The sequence below is a fragment of the Electrophorus electricus genome, chromosome 2, assembly GCF_041902795.1.
Source record: "Electrophorus electricus isolate QZ-2024a chromosome 2, ASM4190279v1, whole genome shotgun sequence".
NCBI lineage: Eukaryota > Metazoa > Chordata > Actinopteri > Gymnotiformes > Gymnotidae > Electrophorus > Electrophorus electricus.
Genome location: NC_137498.1, coordinates 32,591,775 through 32,606,983, shown reverse-complemented (window position 1 = coordinate 32,606,983; position 15,209 = coordinate 32,591,775). Strand labels below are relative to the sequence as shown.

At 44.7% G+C, this 15,209-nt stretch overlaps 1 protein-coding gene across 6 annotated transcripts in view; it reads right to left on the bottom strand.

Annotated features, from left to right (window-relative positions):
* The window catches only part of sdk1a (sidekick cell adhesion molecule 1a), a 181,967-nt gene that overhangs the window by 11,367 nt on the left and 155,391 nt on the right, over positions 1-15,209 (bottom strand). For all 6 annotated transcript variants that reach the window (XM_035528817.2, XM_081699294.1, XM_081699295.1 and 3 more), the window contains 7 exons: positions 13,092-13,286; positions 12,123-12,324; positions 11,183-11,286; positions 10,908-10,978; positions 10,045-10,177; positions 4,293-4,349; positions 3,767-3,868 (listed from right to left, as the gene is read on the bottom strand). In XM_035528817.2, the coding sequence (XP_035384710.1) occupies positions 3,767-3,868; positions 4,293-4,349; positions 10,045-10,177; positions 10,908-10,978; positions 11,183-11,286; positions 12,123-12,324; positions 13,092-13,286 (864 nt within the window). The remainder of the gene's footprint in view (positions 1-3,766; positions 3,869-4,292; positions 4,350-10,044; positions 10,178-10,907; positions 10,979-11,182; positions 11,287-12,122; positions 12,325-13,091; positions 13,287-15,209) is intronic.

Sequence of the window (15,209 nt, the reverse complement as noted above, 5' to 3'; positions counted from 1 at the left end):
TTCAGTCCATCTTCTAACCCTTCTTGTTCTGATATTTTGTGTAATGATTGTCTAGACAAAACAAATTGTTGATACAAGGAGCACTCATCTTCCCAAAGTTATTAGAACATGAAATAACCTCACTAGCTTACTTAAGCACCAACATCACTTCTTAAAGTGATATTGTCTCACTGTCCTCTCATTTCCAACTTCCACATTGTGAACAGATGTCTTGTCTCTGGCTTGGTTCCATTTCCTCTAAAAACTGTCATTTTCACACCCATTCTCATGAACATCCCCTTAACTCTACTGTTCTTAGTTACTAGAGGATCATTTAGTTTGCAGTAGTTTCAGAGAAGGCAGTTGCATCTTAGTTACAAGCATACGTGTCCAATAATGACATGTATGAGAAATTCCGATTAGGTGTTTTATCTCACCATAGCACAGACCCTGTCCTGCTTAGAGTATCCAGTGATCTCCTCTGATCTGCTGATATTGGTGCTATTAATAGTTTATTCTTTCTTGATATTAGTTCTGCTTTTGATACAGATAATCACATTATTCCACCTTCTTGTCTTCACTCACATCTAGGAATATGTGATTCTAATTTAGTATGGTCCAACTCTGAAATAAAGAATTTTGTCTCTAATGGCAAATATAAATCTTTCACTGTTACTGTTCCAAAGTGTTCTGCAAGGCTGTTTCTTAGATCCTTTCCTGTTTGCTGTCTACATGTTCCCTCTTGACTCAGTGGCATGGCCACAGTTTTATTTCTATGCTGATGACATTCAAATCTATTTTGATGTCTTTCTCCTGTTTATATGTTAGTCTGCTTGAAACTATGAAACACTGCATGGCACATATTTTCAGGTTAAACCCTGACAAGATCAAGATCATATTCGCAGGGATCAAAGCAGCTGTTTCTATGAATAGTAGTTTCTGCCTTGCCATTAAAGATGTCATAGCTGTCCCCTCAAGTGCAGTTCTTAACCTGGGAATTGACCCTACATTCTCCTTCTAAACCCACATTGCCTCCTTAACTGAAGCGGTATACCTAATAACCTGTGCAACATTGCTCCTCTGCACCTCTTCACTACAGCTCCTTATTTTATGGTTTTCCTGATAAATTCTTCAATAAATTCCAATTCATCAGTTTGGATAATTACTCATATAAAGAAAACTGCACACATTACTCCTGTTCTCTGGCTTCCTATAACTACCTGTATTTAATTCAAATGGCTTGACATCACCTACCTCTTGGGACATCTTTCATACATGACATCCCATTCACTAATCTCTGGCACAAGTCTGCTTTCCTTTCTATACACTAAGCTATCCACTATCGGAAAAAGATTGTATGATGCTTACAGTAGTTTATCAGCTGTTTGTTGTTTGCATCCAATGCTAAAACAGTAGCTAACATTTCACACTCCAGCACTGTAATACTGAGCCACGAGTATTATTTCACAAACTGTTTGACACTGTGGACATGCTTTTTTTCTATTGAACACCTGCCCCAGAAGACCTCTCTCTGTATCCCTGCAAGGTATTGAAAATAGTTTCAGCATCATGTTGAAATTAAACATCACAGTGACAGCTCCATTTGTAGCAGTTTGTCGCTCTTCAGTACTTCTAAGAGAACAGCCATGCTAATACATCTGTCTGTCGAAAGAAAAAGTTTTTTTCTGCTATTTTCAGAGACAATCAATTGATCATATAGGACATGAAACTCATGAACACAAATCTACACCAGCTGGATGGAGCTAAACAATGTAGACTGTATATTGTATGATGTATTGTAGCACAGCAATTATAGCCTGGTTTCCAATGCCAGGGTTTGGATGTTGTCATGTCCGCTCTTGCTGTTTGGCAGCTCATTAAATAGTGAAGCCTGCTAATGTTCAGCTGTTAGTCAGTGCCACTGTATATTACTCACCCAGTAACTGGAAGGAACATTGTTTTTAACAACAAGACAACTAATGTGAAATTTGAAGAGCACTCTAGCATCTATCCGTTCATTCCAGCTTAGCTGAAACCACCAATGATCAGGCATTCTATTCTGTACTTAGACAAGTTTTCGGTGTGGAGATCATTAGCTTCTAGAGTTTTTTTTCAAAGTAAATTCAACTGTGCATGTATGTGTGTGTGAGTCTACATGTGGGTACACATCTAGGTGAGTGTAGGAACAATACACTGGAACTGTCAACCACACAGCGAGAGAGCCATTTTTTCTGCTTGGCAAAATCTCTATTTCAGCAAGGTCAACCTGCACACATGCAGTGTAACATCAGAGAAAAGTGGAAAGCATGCAAACTCTCACCAGCACCTTTTTTAAGTCGCTGCACAAACCCATCTTGCAAACCATTCCACCAGCTGAGGAGTTCTGCCCCCCTGCCCTGCCTCCTTGAAGGCTTCTCTGAACATGGGCATCATTTAGGCTTCTAAAGGCCTCCTGTGTGTTGACTGCTCCAGTAAAAGAGCTGAGAGACTGGCCATAATAATGGATGATTTGAGAAAAAAACTATTCTTTTTGCATGACTGAGCGAATAGATTCGGACAAATGAAGAAATTGATTATATATTTTAAAATTTGCGCTACAAGCACAGCCTTGATAAAACCTATTTTCTGCCTCACCTTAGGTGTGTGTATCCTATCTTTTGTCTCCTAACATGTCTATCATCCAACATACGTACATTTATTAGCTGAGAAACAAATTGCATGGCCTGTCTAAGTTCCATATCAGAGCTCAACTATGACACTGTACATGCATGATGCCATTAGCCAGGCTGAACACACATTAAGTGAATGTGCAAATGAGAAACCTCACTTCAGTTTCTTTTGAATTGTTCATTTTTGATTCTCTTTTTGATCATTCAGCAGTAGTGTCATGTGAAACAGTAAATGAGTCACAGTAGAGACTGGTTAAAACTGTAGCCCTCACACTATTTAGAAATGCCCTCTCTGGGTATTGATTTAAATAAATCTAAACCCACATATTTCACTCGAATGGGTAATGTTAAAAAATCTCAGATCTCAGTCATAGGTGTTAAACAGTAAAACATGATAAACAGTGAATGTGTTACTACGTGGGTGTATATGTGAGACAGTGAATGTGTTACAACACAGGTGTACATGTGAGCTAGTGAACAAGTTACTACACAGGTGTGGATGTGAGCTAGTGAACAAGTTACTACACAGGTGTGGATGTGAGCTAGTGAACAAGTTACTACACAGGTGTGGATGTGACAGAGGCCCTCCCTCCTGCTCTCAACTCCTTCTGTGGATTTTGCTGGGGTTGGGCCATTGTGACATGAGTGCAGTCTACACCCCCATGTCACCCCCATGTCACCCCCATGTCACCCCCTGGTCACCCCTGCGACTCCCCGGCATCAGTATTGAGGACGCAGCAGAATAACAGTTGCTTTGCTATGAACTAGTTCCCTGATTATATGGGATCTGTGAGGTATAGCGCCATTATGACAGCAATGCCGGGCTGGGCTGGATGAAGAGCTGTCCTGTAATAGACCTTCACTCAGCAGGCGCCACAGAGTCTGATCCTCCAGACAGACCCTTCCACTGACCTTCAGCTCTGCATGATGAATTAGGATGGCGCATAAGCAAAGATGAACACAAACTAAAAAAAGGCGTCTAATGAATTCTAGCATGTTGACCATTCTAGGATAACAAGCACCCTTGCCCGAGGAGTGGTTAAGGAAATGCTTATCCTAATGAGAACTGTTGTCATGTGATCATGAACAGAGCAGTCAGTGTAATCTTATGATTATACCTGCTTCCCCAACAAACACCTCCACGGGAGCACTGGCAGGACTCTCCCCAATGATATTGTAGGTTGTCATGATGATTTCATAGCGCCTGTATTTTTGTAGCTCTGTGAAGACAAACAACGGTATTTAAATGAATATTTCTCAGCTTGAAGACAATAGACATAAAAGAGAAGTACTTTAAACAGTCATGTTGTTCAGATAACCGACATGTCTGTGAACTTATATTTCTGGAGAAGGTCGTGTGTTCTTGGGATGTAACTGGAATACCAAGACTATGTAGTGTGATGATGAGGCCAACAAAGCACAATAAGAGGAGTTTGTGTCTGGTCTATGGAATACAATTATGTCTTAGCATATGTGGAGATTAGACTATTACTTGTCAGAATTGACTTATTAGAGGAATCACCTTGTCCTCTGGAATGCAGAGAGCATCGGGCATTATAATCTTTGCCAGAGGGAGTGTGAATATTTTATTTGGACTTCAAAGTAATGTGGGCTAATTTAGATAGATGATGGAAAGAAACTTACGGGTGAGTTCGAATTCCATTAGGGAAGGACTGCTCACTGTCTTCACAGTGCTTTTGGCTGGTGGGGAGAGTGGAGACAGAGAAAAACAGAAAAAGAGAGAGATGAGGAATCCATTACTAAAGGATGAGGCAAGATGAAAATATACAAATCAAAGAGCTATTTCATCATGGCTGTAAATTTTTGGGTTTTCAACCCAAGTCGCACATATTCCTTCGCAGAACTGATGAAACCTCACAAGGCTGAACTGTCCGTCCCTCCGCATGGACTGCTATCAAACCCCTGGGGCTACATCGACTGAGTGATTAATGATTCAACAGTCAATATAAAACACAGTATAACAAGCTTGTGACTGCTATTAAGACTCCTGAAACATACTACTGTTGAGTACAAACCTGTTTCAATGAAAACAGAAATAAATAAGTTTAAAAAAAAAAGATTTTTAAATAATATTAATAATTAATAATATCCTGAAGTATTTTTAATGCCTGTCTGTCTGGCATGTCTGACAAAAAAAAAAACCAAAAAACAAAACCATTGTCAGACATGAATGAAACATGCAATAGCACTTCAAAGCCAAAAGAGCAGACGCCACTTCAGTAGATTCCTCCTGCCAGAGTGCCTTAGTGGATTTTGAAGTACCTGCTGATTTTTGAACACGAGCTAGTAAGACTGAACAAATAGGGCAAAGCTGTGGGTAATTTGCCTATGGATCATCATATGAGAACTGGAATAATGCTGAGAGCTGGCAGCCCTTATGTTTAAGCATAGAGGAGGAGAAGGGAGGATAGGAGAGGAGAGAAGGAAAAGGGAGGAGAAAAACAAGAGATGAAGAGGAGAAGGGAGGAGATGAGGGGAGAGAGGAAGAGAGGACCAGAGAAAAGGACCAGAAGATGAGGTAAGCAAGAGGAGGTGAGAGACAAACCCTTCCACTGTGGTAAATAATAATGGTAAGAAGTTAGTGTACTTCTGTCAAGGCCTAGGCCTGTACATGCTTAATGATCAGATCTGAGGAGACTCTTTAGGCAGGTTCACTTTCTGCTCAGCTCTTGGGTCTAGTGTAGTTGACTATATTGTTAGTTACGCAGACCTCTCCTCCATCAATGCATTCACTGTCAGACTACAGTTAGCTTTATCAGACCATTGCCAAATTATCAGGGATTCTGAGAGACCATTCTCCTAAAGAGAATTCCACAATTAGAGGAATCAAAGAAACACTGCAAACTAATTCCAATCAATCCTGCATACAGATGGACATTTCGACAGCGATGACTAACCTTATTAACAGTTTTCTAATAACACAGTTCCAACCTAACAAAAAAGATGTTAATCTGGCTGTAAAACAAATAGAAGAAATTTATAACAAATCTGAAATCAAAGTATACCTTGCTAAAACAAAAACATTAGGCAAAAGACCACAGAAATAAAAATGGTTGGACAAGGAATGTCAAATTGTAAGAAAAGAACTCAGATGGCTATCTAGTCAAAAACACAAAAGGCTGAACTAAGAAAAAAATATTGTTAAACACAAACTGTACAAAAAAGTTGTTCATAAAAAGAAACAGTAACAGTACAACCAGACTCTTAAGACATTGAAAACCCTCTTCATCATAACCAGTTCTGGGAAATATTGAATAGTCTTAACACAAATCAAAGGCAAGACACGCCAATACAGAATAGAGATACATGGAGAACTTACTTTGAAAATGTATTCAAAGACGTTTCCTCAAAATTCTTACAGCCAACCAAAAAAAACCAAAAAACCTTTGTAAATCAGCCTTCAAAAATAACCCAAACCCATTTTTATTATAGAAATACCCTCAAAGAATTGGCAGATATACTCCAAAACCTAAAACCTAAAAGAAAGCATGTGAAGAACAGCTCTCTTGAGCTGCACAGGGCCTTACTCAAACTCTTTAAGATGGTTCTTCAAGATGGCTGCTTTTCTGAAACCTGGAACATGGGGTTGATATCCCCAATCTGTAAGAGTGGAGACAAATTTGACCCCAGCAACTACCAAGGCATGTTTGTGAGCAGTAATCTGGGGAATGTTTTCTGATGTATTATTAACGACAGACCTTCCTTTCACAAGTGTCCTAAATAAGAGTCAAACTGACTTTTTACCAAATCATTGCACCATGTTTACGCCATACAGTATACCCACCAAAAAATAACAGTAAAATATTTGCATGTTTTGTTGATATATGCCAAACTCTATTTGGCATACTAGACTATTTTATCAAGTTCTAAAATGTGGCATAGGAGGTCAATTGCATGATATCTTGAAATCTATATGCAGAATAAAACTTGGCAACAAGAGAACAGAATACTTCACTCAGGGGCATGGGGTGAGACAGGGCTGCAGCTCCAGTCCAACCCTGTTCAAAATTTATATAAATGATTTAGCATTGTTACTGGAACAAACTGGATCCCCTTGACTCATCCTAAATAATATGGAGGTAAAATGTCTGCTCTACTGTCACGGAACGCTCGCCTCCCACGAGGCGCGTGGTTTGGCCAGCCAAGTGCAGCGGGAGGACTTTCGTTTGTGGCCACGCCTGCACACACCTGCACCTCATTTCATCGATGTGTATTTAAACCCACGACAGGAAGTACACTATCGTTGGTCATTGTTAATGTAGCGTGTGGATGTAACGTAGTAAATGTTTGATCTACTGTTCTTTTTGTCAAAGTTAAACGTATCGTTGTTTCTTGCCCGTGTTTAATGTTAACTGCTTCTTGTTTGAATTAAGCGTGTGTAACTCTTGTGAGTGCCGTTAGTGTTGTATGTTTAAATGTTAATAAATGTAAGTCCCAGACGTTGGCGTTTGTGAGTCCTGCCCTTCGCCCTGCGGCACTCGGGCCACCTCGCGTTACATCTACGCAGATGATCTGCTGCTGCTAGAGCAGTTCTATCAGTACAGGGCCCTGACTGTAACGATCACCTGAGTGCCGCAGGGCGCGGAACAGGATGCACAGACTCCCTCGACTTTGTGAAACATTTAATGACATCGAACGTATAAGACAACGGTGGCACTCAAACTTAACATTAACAGTGAACATAAACATAAACGTTAAACCCCGTGGAGGTGCGTGCAATCACGGGGGTGTGGCTACAAACAAGAGTGAACTCCCCTGCAGGCAGCAGGCCGTACCATGTGACGTGGGGGGAGGGGAGCGCCCCGTGAGAGAACCCCCTCCCAAGGGGCGTGGCTCCCGACGTGTCCTCTCCAGGATTGCGAGCCCCAGGCCGCTGTGTACACATACAGACAGTATGGCTTTGACTGGTGCCCACCCAACATGAGGCAGGCTAGGAACTGAAAGCCCAGAAGACCTCTCGAGCGGAGGGAGGATGACAGAATCCCTGTCTCCCTCAGGGCAGTCCGGTATGCTCCTCATAATATGCGGGGGAGAGGCATTCCCCGACGACGACCTCTCCCTAGGGACGCGGTTCCCGACGCTTCCCCTTCTGGGATAGCAAACTCCGGGCTGCCATACACATACACAGACACAGCACGGCCATGCCCGTTGCCCACCCAGCACAAAGCAGGCCAGGAACCTCCCACCTGGGAGTCCATCACCAGCCAGGGAGAAAGACAGAGTGCCTGCCTCTCTCGGTTCAGCCTGACGCTCTCCCTGCGATGAGATGCGCCTAAACACACAAAAAAGGTGCAAATATACACAAGCAATAGCGCCATTCCACACAGACATAAGGCACTGTGCTGCAGCGCCTGCTAATCGCGCAGGCGCTGTAGACGTGTCCCCGGCCTCGACGGCCACCCAGGGGTGCACGTCCAGCCCGGTTCTGGCTGTGCTACTCCCCCGAATGGTCCTCCTCTCCTCCACCGCTCTTGGAGCACCCCAGAGGCTGTTTGCCATCAAGGCTTTGGGTGGACTCCTCCAGTCTGGCTGGCAAGTCCACAGAAGGGAAGGGACTCGGGCTTCAGCCCTGCCCTCCAGAGATCCTGCTGGCTCCACCCAACCGCCCTCTTTATGGTCCTTGTGGGGCACATCGGTACTCCTCGACTCAGGCTCGGTAGCCTCAGGCCCCCCCCAAGAAATTCCTAGGGGTGTTCTCCTCCACCTCGGTAGTGGACATAGACACCAGTTGTGGTCCTCTTCCCAATAACCTGGGATCCAGGCGGCATTGCAGGGGGTGCCTATGCACTTCCCGCTAGGAAGTCCGTCCTTCGCAGAGGTAGCTGGTGTCCTGTGGTGGTTGGTCATTCTGTAACGATCGCCCGACTGCCGCAGGGCGCGGAACAGGATGCACAGACTCCCTCGACTTTGTGAAACATTTAATGACATTGAATGTATAAGACAACGGTGGCACTCAAACACAACATTAACAGTGAACATAAACACTTAACGCTAACGATAAAGATTGTAACATTAACATAAGCTAGACATACAATAACAATGGATACACAAACATGGTTACTAACATTCTACTCAGATGCTAACAAACAATGATCAACACTGAGGCACGCACTGATGAGGGTTTAAATAGACCAACAAACACTAAACGTTAAACCCCGTGCAGGTGCGTGCCATCACGGGGGTGTGGCTACAAACAAGCGTGAACCCCCCTGCATGCGGCAGGCCGTACCACCTGACTTGTGTGGAGCGTCCTGTAACACTGACAGTCAATCTGGACAAAACCAAAGTTGTAGTCTTCCTGAAAAAGCCAGGTCTCTGAAGACTGATCTGAACATTGGGACAGTGACACCAGAACTCACTCTAAATTACAGACTTATCGGGCACTAAACAGATAATATGTGTTAGTGGAATATATCTACATGGTTAGAGATCCAGAGGAGAGACAGATCCTCACCAAGTACAGCTCAGTGACCACAATCTGGCCATTTTATTACTTCTATTACCTTGACAGTTGTCATGTTCAGTTCCAAATGATTTGCTTTGGCAAAAGTATACCTGGTATAGTCATGCCAATAAAGCTACCTTGAATTGAATTGAATTGAGAAATAGAAGAAGATAAGGCAATACTGGCAAGGAAGAGGAGGGTAGAAATAGGTGAGGGTGAGATGGGAGGTATAGAGAGGAGGGGAGGAGGAGATAAAGGAGGAGGAGTGAGCAGGGCAGAAGAGGACAGGAAGAGAAATATGAGTAGCAGGGAGGAGGGATGGAAGATTTCTTGCGATTTTTCCCTGACCAGTATAAAGAAGAGAAAAATATTGCATGGCTGTCGTGCATGGCTGCTTCGGGACTGTGTGTTTAAATGCTGTCAAAACTGCTAAGTCCAATCTGGCAAAAAGCATTTTAGAGGTAGAGGCTACAGCGAGGTGTGTGAAGGCATGTTCAGTGCCAAGGACATGAGCTCAAACTCACAAGCCTGCCTCTCATGCGCTCCAGGCTTCTAATGAGCTCACCTTCACTCAGTCACCCGCCAGAAAATTATTAAAATATTCCCCAGGTGGCAAGAGCACAAAAAGGAATGCTGTCCACCTATTCAGAGAACCTTCTAGACACCACCCTGCTTCTGGCCCAGAAACTGTATCAGATTGTCAAATTTCATGTGTTACTTTGGCTAGTTTACTATTGCAGTCCAGTTGGGTCTCAAACACTCTCACTGTCTCTTCCAAAACACAGTTGCCATGTTTCAAAACATGAAATCATGCTATGGAGAATTGTGTCCTATTCATTTTATTTTCCTGTGTCAAGGACCACTTTGAGAAAACGGACGCCCCAGGCTTGGTGTGCAAGACTGTGTGGACATCCGCTGTCCATACCCTACCTGTCAGATCGCTGCGTGCCACCGAGCTGTTGATGGCCTTCTTGGAATCTAGTGGAGTGCTGTCATACTGTAGCTCACGATAATACAGCCGGTAGCCCAGGAGCACACCGTTCACGCTCTCCTCCTTGGGCGACTGCAATGGCACACATTTAAAAGAAAGGTCATGTTTCCCTTCGCTTCCTTGCTCACTCTATTAAACGTCCAGTTTGAGGTGGGAGTGGGTGTGTGGGGTGGTAACAGACGACCATTAGGCGAGAGCGAAGGTATTCTCCTTTTCTCTGTGTCTATGCCTCAGCCTATACGTGCAGCAGATGGAAGGAATGAAACATGAGGATCTCGTTTCAGGGGCCAGCCGTTCAGTGGGTCATTACAAAGTGCTGCACTGAAAGTAATCATGTGGCCATGACCCATGGGGCCGCCGATAAAGCAGTTGGCCTGGGAGATGATCGGCCTGTCATAGGTCACCAGAGAAAGGTTTCGTGTACTAACTAATATGCCTCTGGAATGCTGTACTTTGCAGGGGTGTGAGTATTAATTATCCTGGCCCACCAGAGTTCTCTGTGAACTTCATAGAAACGTGTTATCAATACTTTCCTGAGATATGCAATGGCACGTGACGAATACCAAGCAAGCCATGACATACTTCCTGGTACGTCCTGCTAAAGAGGTTCGCTCATCAACGAAACCCAGATAATTAAACAGATAATGGCTGTGATGGATGCATTTAACAGGCAATTATCTCCAAGAGTTCAGCCTGTATCTCCTCAGACTGAAGTGGCTGTCTTGAAATGGGGTGACCAGGGACAGATCTGTGCTTGATGAGGTCCGCAGATGATCAGGGCAGAAAGAGGGTAATATGGTACCTGCCACTGCACCAGCACAGAGGTCGTCGTGGACGGCTTCACGGACTGAATAACGGGAGCCTCATCCGGAACTGCCAGGAAACGGGAGGGAACGGCATACATAAAAAACCCCTCACAAATCCTCCTTTAGTGCAATTCCATGTAACAGCATGCTTCAAGACCATGACGGAGATAAGAGAGGGGTGCCTGCCTCTTCTAAAGCTCTTTTACCTGAATCGATACTGCATCAGCTAGCACCAGAGGGCACGTGCACAAACACCTCCATCCTTACTCACCATCTTGTAAAGTTGTAATTGCATCGGTCTCCTGGCTGTATTTGCTGTCGCCGATGTCATTAGTGGCCATCATTCTCAGCTTGTATGAAGTGTAGGGCTTCAGCCTGCGGGGTTGCATGGCCTGTGAGTTATCTCCCATTGGACAGAATCCTTTCCCAACATCAGCGATATAGCACAGGTGCTGCTCTCTGTCACACGCACAATCATTTAACTTCTCTGAATATTTCAAACTTAAGGCAAAATAACCTTGCTTAGGAAATAGGTTTTTTATGAACCTAAAATCTAATTTATCTCTAAAAATATACACATGACCCTTGCAATACGATTTAAACCCATTCACATCTATTCAGTAGTGAGGGGCATGAGGAATCTATAGCTGAGAGGTTCCTCACAATGCCCCAGAGTGTGTAACATATCAAGGTCTCCAAATTCACAAATCAGACCTAAATAATATATTGGAGGCTGGTGAGCCTGTTTAGAAGCCAATAAAGAACTGACAGGTTAGAAGAAGTCCTAAAGGAGAAGAGGAAAGTTGTCATGATCGAGATGAGATGAGCCTCTGAATGCATGTAAAATACCACTTGCCATGTAATCACAGTGTCAGCTAAAGTGTAATTCAGATGCATGTCGGGGCATTACAGCAGCGCAGGCCAGTTGCCGCTTCTCTAACGGCTGAGCACAAAAAATTGCTAGCGAGGAAAAAAGGCTTCGAAACGTTTAAGTCTTACTATTTACTTACTACTACAGTCAGGCTGGCAACGCTGAGGGTCAAGATAGAGATGGGAAAGAAACGGTTATGCAGCCGGGGGGAATGAAACCTGGTGAGTTGGAGGTTCAGCTTGGTGTCTGGGTCTATGGGTGTGTGGGTGGAGAAGATGGAGAAATGATTAGAGAGAGAAAGAAAAAAGAGAAAGAGACACAGAGAGAGACTGGAGCTCACCGGTCCACCACACAGGATGTGCTGTTGTGACTAATGGCAGAGGAGTGGGTTATCCAGCCTCCGTCGGGCAGCTGGCGCAGCTGCAGGGTGAAGTATCTCACGGGAGAGGAGCCATCTCTGCCTGGCACCCATTCTAGCCACAGCCGGCGTGACTGCACCTGGTCCTGGGGCACGCTGAGCTGCAGTGGGGGCTGGGGCCGTTCTGGTGTGAGTGTGGGGGTGGGGTGGGAGTGGGAGTTGGGGCGCGCGGATGGGGGAAGAGAGATGAGGTGGGGGCAGGGGCCAGGCCGGGCTTGCTGACTAGTCTTAATCATACTGCATCCATCAGCAGCGTGGTTGTGCCCCTCCAGAACACCGGAACCATCGATTTTCATGCTCCAAATCGATGTGCAGAGGCATAATTGTTTATTTAAAGGTGAGCAGTATTGATCACTATTAAAGATGCATATCATTCTGAAGAATTGCCATCAGGTGGGCCCTGTATCGGTCACTGTCTTATCTTCTACTATTTTTTCTTTTGCCCCATAATGTCTGATAAACGGGTTGCAGAACAATCAGAGGTTGATATGACTTTCCCTGAGAAGCTCTCTCGGGAACAAGGGGAAACATTACACAGAGGCAGAACTAATCTCTTCTCCATCTGATGACATCTGGCCATTAATCAGATTAAAGAGCTCAGCAACAAGATCTTCAAAAGATAACACCATTTTTAAAAGTCAGTCTATGAAAGAAAAAAAGGGTAAAAGGAAACAAATTAACTTTGTTTGAAGGGTACTTGTAGGGGTGACACAAGGCCCTCTCAAAAGCAGAAAATAAAGTAGCCTTTAAAGACTGATGGCCAGTGCATGCTTTTCGTCTGTATGTGTGTGTGTGTGTGTGTGTGTGTGTGTGTGTGTGTGTGTGTGAGAGAGAGAGAGAGAGAGAGAGAGAGAGAGAGAGAGAGAGAGAGAGAGAGAGAGAGGGTCCTACCTCGGATCTCTGTAGTGATGACCACAGCCTGAGCAGCAGTGCCCCAGCCCTGCTGTGTCCTGGCGGATATGCGGAAGATATAGGCTGACTCTTGGCTCAGGGCAGAGGCTGTGAACTCCTTGGTGTTTGGGCCCACATCCACAGTGGTGAACTGGTTGGGTTCTCCAGAATCCAGCCGGTAAGCAACTTGGTATCCTGAAATAAGAGCAGATGAGGGATCCGAAATGCTTTGTCAGCCTTAAGAATGAAGGATGCAGTAACCTACATCACACAACTAAGGAGGAGATTCCACGGCCTAGTGTAACAGCTCAGTCAGAAACACAGAGAACCCAAGTGATAGAGGAGAAGAAATCACCTCAGCAAAAAGAGAAAAAGAAAACAACGGTCTGAGGGTAAAACCTGCATCAGAATCCTACAGAACAGTAAAATGATTTGGATGAGCAATTGCTTTCAAAGATCTTTAGTCTACTGGAAAATGTTGTCCATTATCACCAGCTTCAAATAAGCCCACAATTCCCTTGGCAAGCCTTTCCGTTCTGGAGGGAAGAAGTGGTGTGATCTCCATACTTAGCTGACAGCTGGCCCTATCGCAAACATATGCTGTCCTAATAAGAAATATGTTCTTTGATATATTACACCACATTTGGGGTACAATGTTGAAAAAATGACTGTTTATTACTTCTTTGTATATGCTGATCTCTATTTTATTACTGGTGATAATATCTAAAGAAGTATTTTGTTCCTGGCAGCCACCAGTGCACCAGCGAGAGCTGCAGGAGTGAAGTACCCTGAAGCCTCCTCGCTCTGTGGGGTCGGGGGTGCATTGTGTGTCACAGACAAATGCGAGCACTCCCAGGAAGTGCTGCAGATAGGAAACGTGTGGGCAGAGCATGGCCGAGCCGGAGATGGAACATTCTTCCATCTGTCTGTCTGCTCTGTGTTCTGCACCTTGACCCTTTGGCTGTGCTGTAATAAAGTAGGCCATCCCACACTGTGGAACATGCAGCACATTTCAGCCTAATGTCCACTCCAGCCACATGGGACTGTGAAAAATAACATCCACCCCCCACTACACACAAACACACATGCGTGCACACTCACATGCACACAAACACACGTACATGCCCACGCGTTTATGTCAGGCTTGGAATTTTTTCTCACTGCAGATGTGTGGAGTTCCACTGATGGAGATTGCTAGAAAACAACCAGAGTTATCTTTTGCTGGGCCCTTCTGTTGGGCCCTGACCCTTGCCATGTTCACTGTGGCCTTGCAGGAGTGTGGCTGAGGGCAGGGTCTGCACTGCAGGGCCAATAGCCTGTGTGTGTTTGGGTCACTGCCGCCTCTCTCCTGCAGCTCTGATTTGCACTGCTCATTGGCCAGCAGGTACACATCCTGTAGTGGCCAGATCTTGACTGTTCCTGTGGCCAGGCGGTTACACGAAATCACCAATCTGCAGTGTTTCCTTAAAAGCCGCAACCTTTCAGCACAAAGGTCGCTCGATACATGCTAACTGTCTCAACCATGGCCAGGTGAGCCCGATACATGCAAGCTCTCTCACCTAAATCAGAGGTCACCTGGAAAAAAGTTGCTCTAATTCGGAGATCTCTGCAGAAGACAGGCCTATTCCATCTGCTGAGGTACTGAGACACATGAATGAATGCACAAGAAAGCAAAGCCAGGCTTGCCTAAGAAAGCTGGCGAGGTAATTAACTAGCACATCACAGTAAAGTCCGTGTCCATTCCTGTGTGTGTTCAACTCAGAGGCTGAGCATGCGCTTGCCTGAGCTCTAATGTGATCTTGCATAAAAAGCAGAGCTGAGCTTTCTGAGGCCCACGCCCCGTGCACAGGCAGCCCGGAACAGAGCTGAGCAGAGTGGGCTGAGGGCAGATTTAAGCAGGATTAGTCTGGCTGCAGCGAATACGAAAGCAAACTCCTAGCACCGTTCGACTCCAACCGTCAGCTCAGCGGATTCTTCCGAGGGCTGGGAAAAAAGAATGTTTTTCAATGGCTTTGGGAAGCCGGATTACAAATGAGGCTGGCTATGAATAAAACAAGCTTACGAGGCTTCAAGCTAAATGGCCTTGCTGTGCCATGTTTCAAAGAGAAGCAAACAACC